Source organism: Sus scrofa, chromosome 1, assembly GCF_054392235.1.
Source record: "Sus scrofa isolate SSC_HxYL_T2T_F1_AM1 chromosome 1, Sscrofa_HxYL_maternal_Yorkshire_Landrace_v2.0, whole genome shotgun sequence".
Taxonomy (NCBI): domain Eukaryota; kingdom Metazoa; phylum Chordata; class Mammalia; order Artiodactyla; family Suidae; genus Sus; species Sus scrofa.
The window spans coordinates 264518383-264533123 of NC_139383.1; the positions used below are offsets into that span (position 1 = coordinate 264518383).

The 14741-nt window shown below is 38.6% G+C and overlaps 1 protein-coding gene across 6 annotated transcripts in view; it reads right to left on the reverse strand.

Annotated features, from left to right (window-relative positions):
• The window catches only part of LOC110256075 (uncharacterized), a 103503-nt gene that overhangs the window by 53128 nt on the left and 35634 nt on the right, over nucleotides 1-14741 (reverse strand). For 3 of the 6 annotated variants that reach the window (XM_084992464.1, XM_084992469.1, XM_084992471.1), the window contains exon 3: nucleotides 9928-14704. The exons of 2 other annotated variants lie outside the window; for them this stretch is intronic. In XM_084992464.1, coding sequence (XP_084848590.1) covers nucleotides 12740-14146 — 1407 coding nt within the window. In that variant the 5' untranslated portion in view covers nucleotides 14147-14704 and the 3' untranslated portion in view covers nucleotides 9928-12739. Of the gene's footprint in view, nucleotides 1-9927; nucleotides 14705-14741 lie in introns of those variants that run through there. One more of the 6 variants, XR_014825351.1, reaches the window with a different exon arrangement.

The window sequence follows — 14741 nt, forward strand, 5'->3', positions numbered from 1 at the left end:
GAAAGTGAAAGGCTGGGGAAAAGTATTTCATGCCAATAGACATGACAGAAAAGCAGGAGTTGCAACGCTCATATCAGACAAAATAGACTTCAAAACAAAAGACATAAAGAAAGACAAAGAAGGACACTATTTAATGATTAAGGGATCCATCCAAGGAGAGGACGTTACTATCATCAACATATATGCCCCAAACATAGGAGCACCCAGATACATACAACAAATATTAACAGACATAAAGGGAGATATTGATGAGAATACAATCATAGTAGGAGACCTAAATACCCCCCTCACATCAATGGACAGATCCTCTAGACAGAAAACCAATAAAGCAACAGAGATCCTAAAGGAAACAATAGAAAAGTTAGACTTAATTGATATCTTCAGGACACTACATCCAAAAAAATCAGAATACACATTCTTCTCAAATGCTCATGGAACCTTCTCAAGAATCGACCACATATTGGGACATAAAGCAAATCTCAATAAATTTAGGAGCATAGAAATTATCTCAAGTATCTTCTCTGACCACAATGCCATGAAATTAGAAATCAACCATGGGAAAAGCAAAGAGAAAAAACCTACTCCATGGAGACTAAACAACATGCTACTAAAAAACCAATGGGTCAATGAGGAAATCAAGAAGGAAATTAAAAACTATCTTGAAACAAATGATAATGAAGACACAACCTCTCAAAATCTATGGGATGCTGCGAAAACAGTGCTCAGAGGGAAATTTATAGCAATACAGGCCTTTCTCAAAAAAGAAGAAAGATCCCAAATTGACAACTTAACCCTCCAACTAAATGAATTAGAAAAAGAAGAACAAAAAAGTCCTAAAGTCAGCAGAAGGAAGGAAATTATAAAGATCAAAGAAGAAATCAATAAAATAGAGACTCAAAAAACAATAGAGAAAATTAATAAAACCAAGAGCTGGTTCTTTGAAAAGGTGAACAAAATTGATAAACCCCTGGCCAGACTCACTAAAAAGAGGAGAGAAAGAACCCAAATCACCAAAATTATAAATGAAAAAGGAGAAATCACAACGGATACAGCAGAAATACAAAAAACCATTAAGAGAATACTATGAACAACTATATGGCAATAAGTTTGACAATCTGGAAGAAATGGACAATTTTCTAGAATCTTACAGTCTGCCAAAACTGAATCAAGCAGAAACAGACCAACTGAACAGACCCATCACTAGAAATGAAATTGAAGAGGTCATAAAATCACTCCCTACAAATAAAAGTCCAGGACCAGATGGCTTCACAGGTGAATTCTATCAAACATATAAAGAGGAATTGGTGCCCATCCTCCTTAAACTCTTCCAAAAGGTTGAAGAAGAAGGAATACTCCCAAAGACATTCTATGAGGCCACCATCACCCTCATTCCAAAACCAGGCAGAGATACCACCAAAAAAGAAAACTATCGCCCAATATCATTGATGAATATAGATGCAAAAATTCTCAACAAAATCTTAGCCAACCGAATCCAACAACATATCAAAAAAATTATACACCATGACCAGGTTGGGTTCATCCCAGGTTCACAAGGATGGCTCAACATACGCAAATCAATCAACATCATACACCACATTAACAAAAAAAAAGTCAAAAATCATATGATCATCTCAATAGATGCAGAAAAAGCATTTGACAAAGTTCAACATCCATTCATGATCAAGACCCTCGCCAAAGTGGGTATAGAGGGAACATTCCTGAATATAATCAAAGCCATTTATGATAAACCCACAGCAAATATAATCCTCAATGGGGAAAAACTGAAAGCCTTCTCACTCAAATCTGGAACAAGACAGGGATGCCCACTCTCACCACTGCTCTTCAACATCGTTTTGGAAGTCTTAGCCACAGCAATTAGACAAACAAAAGAAATCAAAGGCATCCATATAGGAAGAGAAGAGATCAAACTGTCACTGTATGCAGATGACATGATTCTATACCTAGAAAACCCTAAGGACTCAACCCCAAAACTACTTGAACTGATTCATAAATTCAGCAAAGTGGCAGGATATAAGATTAACATTCAGAAGTCAGTTGCATTTCTGTATACCAGCAATGAAACATTAGAAAAGGAATACAAAAATACGATACCTTTTAAAATTGTACCACACAAAATCAAATACCTCGGAATACACCTGACCAAAGAGGTAAAGGACCTATATGCCGAGAACTATAAAACCTTAATCAAAGAAATCAAAGAAGATGTAAAGAAATGGAAAGATATTCCATGTTCCTGGATTGGAAAAATCAATATTGTGAAAATGGCCATCCTACCCAAAGCAATCTACAGATTCAATGCAATCCCTATCAAATTACCCATGACATTTTTCACAGAACTAGAACAAACAATCCAAACATTTATATGGAACCACAAAAGACCCAGAATCGCCAAAGCAATCCTGAGAAACAAAAACCAAGCAGGAGGCATAACTCTCCCAGACTTCAAGAAATACTACAAAGCCACAGTCATCAAAACAGTGTGGTACTGGTATCAAAACAGACAGACAGACCAATGGAACAGAACAGAGAATCCGGAAATTAACCCTGACACCTATGGTCAATTAATCTTTGACAATGGAGGCAAGAACATCAAATGGGAAAAGGAAAGTCTATTCAGCAAGCATTGCTGGGAAACCTGGACAGCTGCATGCAAAGCAATGAAACTAGAACACACCCTCACACCATGCACAAAAATAAACTCCAAATGGCTGAAAGACTTAAATATACGACAGGACACCATCAAACTCCTAGAAGAAAACATAGGCAAAACACTCTCTGACATCAACATCATGAATATTTTCTCAGGTCAGTCTCCCAAAGCAATAGAAATTAGAGCAAAAATAAACCCATGGGACCTCATCAAACTGAAAAGCTTTTGCACAGCAAAGGAAACCAAAAAGAAAACAAAAAGACAACTTACAGAATGGGAGAAAATAGTCTCAAATGATGCAACTGACAAGGGCTTAATCTCTAGAATATATAAGCAACTTATACAACTCAACAGCAAAAAAACCAATCAATCAATGGAAAAATGGGCAAAAGACCTGAATAGACATTTCTCCAAAGAAGATATACAGATGGCCAACAAACACATGAAAAAATGCTCAACATCGTTGATTATAAGAGAAATGCAAATCAAAACTACCATGAGATACCACCTCACACCAGTCAGAATGGCCATCATTAATAAATCCACAAATAACAAGTGCTGGAGGGGCTGTGGAGAAAAGGGAACCCTCCTGCACTGTTGGTGGGAATGTAAACTTGTACAGCCACTATGGAAAACAGTTTGGAGATACCTTAGAAATCTATACATAGACCTTCCATATGACCCTGCAATCCCACTCTTGGGCATCTATCCGGACAAAGCTCTACTTAAAACAGACACATGCACCCGCATGTTCATTGCAGCCCTATTCACAATAGCCAGGACATGGAAACAATCCAAATGTCCATCGACAGAGGATTGGATTCGGAAGATGTGGTATATATACACGATGGAATACTACTCAGCCATAAAAAAGGATGACATCATGCCATTTGCAGCAACATGGATGGAACTAGAGAATCTCATACTGAGTGAAATGAGCCAGAAAGACAAAGACAAATACCATATGATATCACTTATAACTGGAATCTAATATCCAGCACAAATGAACATCTCCTCAGAAAAGAAAATCATGGACTTGGAGAAGAGACTTGTGGTTGCCTGATGGGAGGGGGAGGGAGTGGGAGGGATCGGGAGCTTGGGCTTATCAGTCACAACCTAGAATAGATTTACAAGGAGATCCCGCTGAATAGCATTGAGAACTATGTCTAGATACTCATGTTGCAACAGAAGAAATGGTGGGGGAAAAACTGTAATTGTAATGTATACATGTAAGGATAACCTGACCCCCTTGCTGTACAGTGGGAAAATAAAATTAAAAATAAATAAATAAATAAATAAAGCCCAAGTCCCACCGGGTAGCGGTTTTCTACCAATATGAATCTTTGTATCCTGGACCCATTTCACTCTGAAAAGAGCAGTAAGACTGAGGAAGCCCCCAGAGCAAGCCCTGAACTCTCCTACCCTGGCCCTTTTTGCATCAATTTCTCTTAGTGCTGTCAAACACTTAGGTGATATAAACAAACCTTAGTAAATGCTTCATGAGGTGGACAGTCCCTTTTCAGAGAACTGCAAATCGAGGCAGAAAGCAAGAAGCTTTTGTAGGTATAGAATAAAACAAAACGGAGACAAAGAGAAAATATGTGACTGGTTGGGGCCATACAGATAACCCACCAGTATTTCTTTTTGTATCTGCTGGTCTCCTGACACGAGGGTGCTAAAGGCCAGGCAGCAGTCATGGCTTTATGTTCAGTGGACATCTTGCCCCTGCAAACAGGCCAAGTTTGTGGCAAAGGAAGGACTGGTGGGCCTCTGGGTATGGTGGTGAGAGGAGCCAATCCTACTTTAACCTTTGGTTCCTGGACCTGCATATAACAGCCACTGGGGGGCTGAGATAGCAGAGAATGTATCTTGGTCTCTGTCCCCGATTCCTGGCACAGAGCTCCTAAAACCCTTATAATTTCTGAAGTCATAAGAGCAGTAGGGGCACCTCTTGTTTTAATACTTGTCTTTATCCCTGTCCCTGACACAGGGCTCCTAAAATTTCTGTAAGTTCCTAGATGCTAAGAGCACTAAGCATATCTATTGTTCTAATGAGGCAACTCTGGGTGGGCTCCTGGATTCCGGAGGCTGGTCACCAGAAAGACCAAGCCATGATTAGAAGCCTGGGATTTTCGGCCCCATCCCAACTTCTCCAGAAGGGAAGAGGGGCTGGAAATGGAGTTCACAATGGATCATGCCTATGTGAGGAAACTTCTTATAAAATCCTAATAGTACAGGGTTCATAGAGCTTCCAGGTGGATGAAGCACTGGGAGGGTGACACATCCCAACTCCACAGAGACAGAAGTTCCTGCACTTAGGACTCTCCAGACCTCACCTTATGTATCTCTTCCTCTGGCTGTTCATCTCTATCCTTTACCATATCCTTTAATAAACTGGTAAACCTAAGAACGTATTGCCCTGTGTTCTGTGAGCCACTCTTGCAAATTAATAGAAACCGAGGAGGGGGTCCTGGGAACCACTTATTTGTAGCTAAATCAGACAGAAGTTATGGTAACCTGGGGACGTGCTACTTGTGCCTGGCATTCATTCGGGTGGGAGCAGTCTTGTGGGACTGCACCTTTAACCTGTGGGATCTGACACTATCATCAAGTAGGTAGTGTCAGAATTGAGTTAGATTGTATCACACCCAGCTGGTGTGCCGGTGAATTGCTTGGTGTGGGAAAAAAAACCCATACAAGCTTGGTGACCCAAAGTGAAGTGTTCTGTGTGAATGTGGCAGTGGTGTGAGAGTAAAGGAGACACCCAGGTGGGGGGGGGGTGGATTTTTCCTATTCAGGAGGAAAAGAACCAAGCTTTCCTAACTCAGGGGTAGAGAACAAATTGGGGGGGGGCAGGGCACGTATCTTCATTGTATGTGCCATAACTTGGACAATACCACTGTAACCCTGAAGGCTGTCATTCCTAAACTGGTGCCTTAGCTGAGTCTTAAGGGGCCATTCCAAAGTTCTTTTTTTTTTTCTTTTTTTGTCTTTTGTACTTTTAGGGCTGCAGCAGTGGCTGGAGATTCCCAGGCTAGGGGTCTAACTGTAGCTGCCGGCCTACACCAGAGTCACAGCAACGCCAGATCTGAGCTGCATCTGCAACCTACACCACAGCTCATGGCAATGCCGGATCCTTAACCCACTGAATGGGGCCAGGGATCGAACCCACAACCTCATGGTTCCTAGTCGGATTTGTTTCTGCTGTGCCATGATGGGAACTCCCATTCCAAAATTCTATTCAAAGTGGTAGCTTCTAGATGATATGGTGTATGGTAGGACTGGTGGATGCCGTGGCCATACATCCATTTTCACACATCCTTCACCAAAAATGGGTACATTAGTCTGAGACAATGACTTGTAGGATTCCACATCCATAACTTGGGGCTTCAGAAAGTTCTCCATTAATTATGCAGCCAGAGTCACAGCAAAGGCACACCCACATTCAGGTTAGCTGTCAGTCCCAGTAGGAACAAATCACCACATCTTCCAGGATGGAAAGTGACCACGGTAATCAACTTGCCACCAGGTGGCTGATCTCAAGGATGTTGCCACAGAGGCTGTCAGTCTCTGCTGCTAAAGTGTCAGGTATTCCACGCAACATTAGCTAGATCAGCCTTGGTGAGAAGGAGACGGTGCTGCTGGGCCCGTTAGGTAACACCCTCCACCCCTGAAATCATGGTTTCTCAATTCAGGGGCCCCCTGCACAAGCACTATGGTGAAAAAACACACAGCCTGGCTGACATTTACTAGTACATCTGGTTGCTGAGTGCCTCTTCTGTGGAGGGTCCTTTCCAAGACACAGAAACCAACAGCTTGTGCACAACCCCGTGCACATGCTTCTTGCCTCAACTTCCTTGTCTGCAAATCCCAATCTTAATCCTTCCTGGCCTCTGGCCAACCAATCAAGCCCCTGGCCACTACTCAGGAGTCCCTGTAGGCCCTCATCTCAGGCCACCTTTGGTCATCACCTTATCGAGCGGATGATCAAATACGGTGCCACAGTCCTTTACTACCACTGTTCCAAGATGCCTTCCTTTCCAGCCAAAATCACACTTAGGGATGAAGATTAAGAGCAGATGAAAATAATTATTGTTTAATTACATAAAGCAATCTGTCTTTTAACAACATTTTTATGGATTTTTTTTGTTTACTCAAGAGACCTTCCCTCAAGAACAATACATTCTTTTTTTACTTTTCCTTTCCTTTTAGAGCCACACCTGTGGCATATGTAAGTTCTCAGGCTAGGGGTCGAAGCGGAGCTGCAGCTGCCGGCCTACACTACAGCCATGGCAACGCAGGATGCAAGCCACATCTGCAACCTATGCTGCAGCTCACGGCAATGCCATACCCTTAACACACTGAGTGGGGCCAGAGATCGACCCTGCATCCTCACTGACACTACATCAGGTTCTTAACCTGTTGAGCCACAACAGGAACTCTGAGAGCAATGCATTCTTTGGCAGCAGTTGAGGTCATGTCAAGTTCTTAAAAATTTAAACGTTCCTCCTACCAATTCTGCCATCATCTCAGGTTGGAAATCCCAATTTTAGTCAAAATGTACCATTTCTAAGCCTATACTTCACCCTTGACAGAAGGAAGCCCTGGGCTTCATGGTGTCTCCATTAATCGCCAGAGAAATGACAACCATGTGTTTAGTATGTATTAGCAAAGTTCAGGATGAGTGGAATATATCTTCCTTAGGCAAACCTAAAGAAGAGTCACTGTGAACACAGATTTCCTTTCAAATAATAAAGTTTAGGAAAGAGAATGTGGAAATTCATTACCTTCAAACCATACTACTTGTATTTCCATGTACCTCCAGGAATTCCTGCTTGAAAATCCCTGACCTGGTCGAATTTTACATTCATGTTCTAACTCATAGACAGTCATAGCCAGGATTTTTAATCTTGATACCTGTCTCACCTCTTATTCCAACACTCAGAATGGCTTCACCTGTTTGCATTCTGCTTTGATTATGATTTGTATTTGTCTTCCATTTCATGGACTGCAGTGGGTTGAACTGTGACACCCTCAACATAAACGTCTATATTCAAACCCCTGGAAACTGTGACTGTTACATTATTTGGAAAAAAAAGGTCTTTGCAGATACAAGTTAGGCCTAGGGGTAAGGTTGCCCTGGCTGACTCAGCTGGGCCCTAAATTCAATGACAAACACCCTTATAAGAGACAGAAGAGAAGACAGACACAGAAGGAAGGCAACATGAACACAGAGGCCGAGACTGGAATGATGCAGCCAAAAGGAAGCTGAGAGCCACCAGAAGTTAGAAAGATAGGGAAGGATTCTCCTCTAGAGGCTCCAAAAGTAATGTGGCCCTGCCAACACCTTGATTTCAGACATCTGGCCTCCAGAGCTCTGAGACAATCAATTTCTGTTGTTTTAAATCACCTAGTTTGTGGTAATTTGTTACATCAACTCTAGGAAATGAAGATGCTTATCTTTGGCTTCCTAGGTCCATATTCTCCTCAGTAATGAGCCCTATCATACTATGGCATAGGCCCTTGTGCATGGTGTCATTGCAGAATTCATACAAGCTTTGTATTAAAACCCTACAAATTTATTTTTGTCTACTTCATTAGGAAAGTTTCTGCATAATTTCAGATATATTTGTTTTGGAATCCTGGTTCTGCCCTTCAAAGTTGGGTGACCGTCGATGAGTCAGACAACCTCAGCGCCTTCATTTCTACACTATTCAGCAACCAACAAATGTTAGTTTTCCTTCCTGTAAATGTAACTTAAAAGTTGTCACTTTTAAGTATCTTCACTGGAGTTCCCGTTATGGCTCAAGTGGTAATGAACCTGAGTAGTATCCATGAGGACTCTGATTCGATCCCTGGCCTTGTTCAGTGGGTTAAGGATCTGGTATTACCATGAAATATGGTAAAGGTTGCAGATGCAGCGTGCATCCAGTGTTGCTGTGGCTATGGCATAGGCCAGTGGCTAGAGCTCTGATTTGACCCATGTGGGAACTTCCATATGCCACAGGTATGGCCCTAGAAAGACAAAAAAAATTTTAAATTTAGAAAAAGAAGTATCTTTACTAATAAAATGGTTTAATCCAATCTTACTTCTTCCTTTGTTTTGGGTTTATTCCTTTTCTTTTTTCTCCCTAAAGCAATGTCATTTTTCCACTTTTTGTAATGATGTGAAGAGAATTATGCCCATATAATTTTTTATCTTTTTGCCTTTGCTAGGGCCACTCCCACGGCATACGGAGGTTCCCAGGCTAGGGGTCTAATCGGAGCTGTAGCTGTCAGCCTACGCCAGAGCCACAGCAACGCAGGATCCGAGCCGCGTCTGTGACCTACACCACAGCTCAAGGCAATGTCGGATCCTCAACCCCCTGAGCAAGGCCAGGGATCGAACCCACAACCTCATGGTTCCTAGTCGGATTCATTAACCACTGTGCCATGACGGGAACTCCACCAATATAACTCTATCAGCAGTTATAATAAAACTTTTTCAAATACCTAAATTTGCGTTTATACAATACTGGTTATGGACCGATCTGAAGAAAATCTCAGATTTGTGTGCCCAGTTCCTGTCTTCTGGAAAATTACCACAAAATGGCATTCCACTATTCCCTCCCGGAATTTAATTTTATGTTAGGAAGTAATTATTTCTCCAAGTAAGTAGCCAGTTACCCTGATATCACTTACTGAAGTTTCAAAATTGAAACTTTTTATGCTTCAAAGAACATCCTCAAGAAGCAAAAAGACTCTCTCAAGTGTTTTGAAATACAATTTTTATCATATACTAAACTATCATGTATACATATTTCTTTTATTTTTTATTCTATATATACAATGTATCATCTGTGATATACCTACTATTTTGGTTCCTACACTCTACCATTTGAATCACTTGGAGGGGAAACCCTATTTTGTTGTTTCTGGTTTTTAAGAGTCATTTAGTTATTCTAATATACTTATTTTTAGTGTGCTAAATTTCATTTTAAAATCCCATTGAGTGACAAGGATGCCAGGATAGTTAAACATGGGAAAGAACAGTATTCAACAAAGGTGCTGAGACGACTGAATATTCACATTCGAAGAATAATATTGGACCCCTACCTCAAACCATATATAAAAAAGATATCTAAAAGTGGATTGATCATAGATCTAAAAGTAAGAGCTAAACCTATAAAAATCTTAGAAGAAAATATGTAAGTCTTCACAATCTTGGGTCACAACAAAAGGACAAGCAATAAAAGAAAAACAGATAAACTGGACTACATCAAAATTGAAACTTTTTATGCTTCAAAGAACATCCTCAAGAAGCAAAAAGACAACAGAATGGGAGAAAATATTTGCAAATTATATATATATAAGGGTCAGTATCCAGAACATATAAAGAACTTTTACATTTGAACAATACAAATAACCTAATTTAAAATGAGTGAAGAATCTGAACAGACACTTCTCCAAAGAAAATACACATATATGTTATGTATAGACATATGTACATGTATACTTATATGTCTGTGTAAATATACACATACACAAAGAGAAAAACAGGAACTGACAATGATGTGGGAAAATAAGAGCCCTTATATGTTGCTGATGGGACTGAAAACTGGTACAGCTGCTTTAGAAGATAATCTGGAATTTCCTCAAAAGGTTAAACATAGAGTTAACATATGACTCAACAATTTCCCTCCCAGGTATATATACCCAAGAGAACTGAAAACATGCCCACACATGTTTATATGTGGATGTTCATAGCAGCATTATTCAAAATAATCAAAAAGTGGAAAAACCCAAAAGCCACCAACTGATGAATGGATGACAAAGTGTAGCCTATCCATACAATGAAAGTTTATTTAGCCATAAAGAGAAACGAAATAGTGATGTGTGCTGCAACATGGACAAGCCTTGAAAACAATGCTAAAAAAAAGTCAGCCACAAAAGTCCACATATTCTGTGATCTTATTGAAGTACAAAAGCCAGAGTAAACATATCCTCAGAAAGAGAAAGTAGGTGAGTGGTTCCAGGGGCTGGAAGGATAAGGGAAATGGAGAGTTACTGCTAACAGGTATGGATTTCTTTTTGGGGTGATGAAATGTTCTGAAATTAGATAGTGGTGGTGGTCACAAAACTCTGTAAATATGCTAATAACCCCTGAACCTCTGAAGCATTGAATTATGTGGTATGAGAATAATATCTCAATAAAGTGCTATTTTTAAAAACTCTATTGAGATTTTGATTTAAATTTAAAATCAAAGACACATTTAAAGCAAACTGACACCTTCATGTCTCTTCATTTATTTTAATATTCTATGCTATTTAGAAAAATTTATCTACAATCATCTCTTGGAATTTTTTCATTCCTGGCATTTTTAGATTTTTTTTGGTCAATACTATGACTGTCACTTTTTTTCCATTACATTTTCTATTCCTTCCATTTAAGAAAGCTTTCTATTTGGGTATTAGAAGTTCTACTAGCTGGATTTTCTGGTTACCAAATAAATCATTTCAAATGATGTCAGGTTTCTTTTCTCTCCTTTTAAAAATATTACTAGCTTATATGTCTTTTCTTTTGTTGAATTATCCACAACCTGTAGAACAATGTTAAGAGTAGTGATATCAAACATCATTTGCCTCATTCTTGTTTCTGATAAGAACACTCTAGTTATCTGCAGTGTTTGGTAGATTTCTGGAAATATCCCTTCCCAATTTAAGGAAGTTTCCTTCTATTCAGAACTTTAAAACAACCTCAACGCTGTAGAATGTTGCCAAATGTTTTTACAGTGTCTAGTATATGTTCTTTATCAATGTATGCTACTACTTTTGAACAAGTCTGGAATCCTATGATAAAGATCTGTATTGATTTTACTAAACTGCTGGATTTGACTTGTTACTGACTGAATTAGAAAGTTTAACTTCCTTTTTATCCATATTTATATTTCTTTTCTTACTCTTAGATATTGTGTTTTCTCCTTTTTCCCCCCATTATCCTACTTGCTAGAGTTTATATACTGGCTTATCAAGTATAATTTTTGTACCTAGTTTATTTACTCTTTTATCTTTATAAATGCATTCCTTTTATTTGGGGAGCTTTTATTATTACTTGGTTTCCTATCTTTTTATATCAAATCCTTTGTTCCAGTTTCATTATTTTCTAATTCCACTGTCTCTGTTTGGATTTATTCTTTAACACAGAAATTACTTAGAAAACGATTTTTAATTTCCAAATAATTTTGTGGTACTATTTTAACTTGTTCTTTTCTTTTATCTCATCATAAAAACAAATAAATAAACAGGAAATGTTTGAATATTTCCCTCAGGAAGAATCTGTTGAAGTTTTCTTTGTAGCCATATATATGTATATATTCCATTAAAATATTCCACGAATACTGGAAATAATGCTTATTATTTCTGTAGGCAAAGCATTCTTGTCTACAGCTGTTAAACTTTTTAAAACTTATAATTCAAACCCTCCTTATAAAGGTATGTCTTTACCATTTAACAATAAAATGAGAACTACTAAAAAGATTATATATAAATAATTTTTATCATTCCTCTAAAACTTCTGTATCTGAAAAGGCTTTTATTATAAACAAATATAAACATTTATAATAAATTATCTCTAAAACGAATTTCTTAAATGTCTTTTAAAAACAAACTTCAGGAGTTCCCGTCATGGCCCAGTGGTTAACAAATCTGACTAGGAACCATGAGGTTGCGGGTTTGATCACTGGCCTTGCTCGGGGGGTTAAGGATCCCACATTGCTGTGGCTGTGGTGTAGGCTGGTGGCTCCAGCTCTGATTAGACCCCTAGCCTGGGAACCTCCATATGCTGTGGGAGTGGCCCTACAAATGGCGAAAAGACAAAATAAATAAATAAATAAAATAAAATAAAATAAAATAATAAAAACAAACTTCAGTTTTGGAGGCATTTCCATTATAAGTTTTGATCTCAATGATGGCACATTATTCAGATGAATTACAAGAACAGTGTTTCTTCTCAGTACAAACACTGAGTGAATATTTTACCTAAGGTTTTTCTTCTACAATAATCCTAGAGTTTTGGTTTTTGTCTTTTTACTATTGTGAGTGCTCAGGGATAAATGATGACCTATGGCTGCAGGCTTTCCCACTTTCATTACTCTGATAAGGCTTCTCTGTTCTATGAGTCTGCTTATGTTTGGAAAGGGCTGAGCTTAAGCTAAAGGATTTCCCACATTCATTACATTGATAGGGTTTCTCTTCTGTATGGTTTCTCTGATGTCGAATTAGTGATGTTCTATAGCAAAATTGTTTTTGACATTCATTACTTTGATAGGGTTTCTCACCAGAATGTATTTTTAGATGTTCTGTAAGGTGTGTACTTCGGCTGAAAGTTTTTCCACATTCCTTACAAACGTAAGGGTTCTCTCCAGTATGAGTTCTCTGGTGTTCAGTAAGATGTGCACTCCGATTAAAGGCCTTTCCACATTCATTACACTCAAAGGGTTTCTCTCCAGTATGAGTTCTCTGATGTTGAATGAAGGCTGGAGTATGGCTGAAGGCTTTTCCACATTCATTACATTTGTAGAGTTTTTCTCCTGTGTGAGTTCTCTGATGTCGGATTAGTGATGTGCTGTGGCAAAAAACTTTCCTACAGTCCTTACACTGGTAGGATTTCTCCCCAGAATGAATTCCTTGATGTTCAATAAGATGTGTGCTCCGACTGAAGGTTTTCCCACATTCGACACATACATATGGTTTCTTTCCAGTGTGAATTCTGTGATGTTGAATAAGGGCCGAAATATGGCTGAAAGCTTTCCCACATTCATTACAAGGATAGGGTTTTTCTCCAGTATGTATTCTCTCATGATTTTTAAGGGATGATCTGTGACTAAAGGCTTTTACACATTCATTACACTTATAAGGTTTCTCCCCAGTATGGACTCTTTGATGTTGAATAAGATTAGTGCTCTGACTAAAAGCTTTTCCACATTCATTACACTCAAAGGGTTTCTCTCCAGTATGAATTCTCTGATGTTGAATGAAGGCTGGAGTATGGCTGAAGGCTTTTCCACATTCATTACATTTGTAGGGTTTTTCTCCTGTGTGAGTTCTCTGATGTCGGATTAGTGATGTGCTGTGATAAAAAACTTTCCTATATTCCTTACACTGGTAGGATTTCTCCCCAGAATGAATTCCTTGATGTTCAATAAGATGTGTGCTCCGACTGAAGGTTTTCCCACATTTGACACATACATATGGTTTCTTTCCAGTGTGAATTCTGTGATGCTGAATAAGGGCTGAAATATGGCCAAAAGCCTTCCCACATTCTTTACAAGGATAGGGTTTTTCTCCAGTATGTATTCTCTCATGATTTTTAAGGGATGATCTGTGACTAAAGGCTTTTTCACATTCATTACACTTATAAGGTTTCTCCCCAGTATGGACTCTTTGATGTTGAATAAGATTAGTGCTCTGACTAAAAGCTTTCCCACATTCACTCATAAGGCTTCTCTTCAGTATGTATTCTTTGATGTTGAATAAGATTAGTGTTTCGGCTGAAGGATTTACCACATAGTTTACATTCACGTTTCTCTCTCATACAAATGTTCTCAGATTCCATCAGTACTGAACTATAGCTGTACATTTAAATTGTTTCAAACATAAGTAATTTTATATATGAAATTATTTTTCCTTTATAAGCTGCCTTTAAAAAAATCTATTGAAGCAGAATTATGCATCTGTGTCATAATTATGAGGTCTTTATCTTCTAGAAACTCTCAGCTGTTTAAAAAGATTTGAGCTGAGATTAGACATTTCCCTCAAACTGTTATATTCATGATCTTTCTCCTGAATTGCTTTTCATTATAATATAATACTACTTGTGTTGCTCAAACCAGTTATTGAATTCCAATTCTTCGAATGTGAAGAACCATCATTTGAAAATTTTTCTAACATCATGCCATGACACCATTTATTTTTCAGAAGCTTTCAGCTTAAGAATTAACACTCTGCCTTTGGATATAGTATCCAGGATTAAGCAGAAGATAATATTTCTTCCCTCTGGAAGATAAAGGGGAAAATAGAGCTCACTCATCAG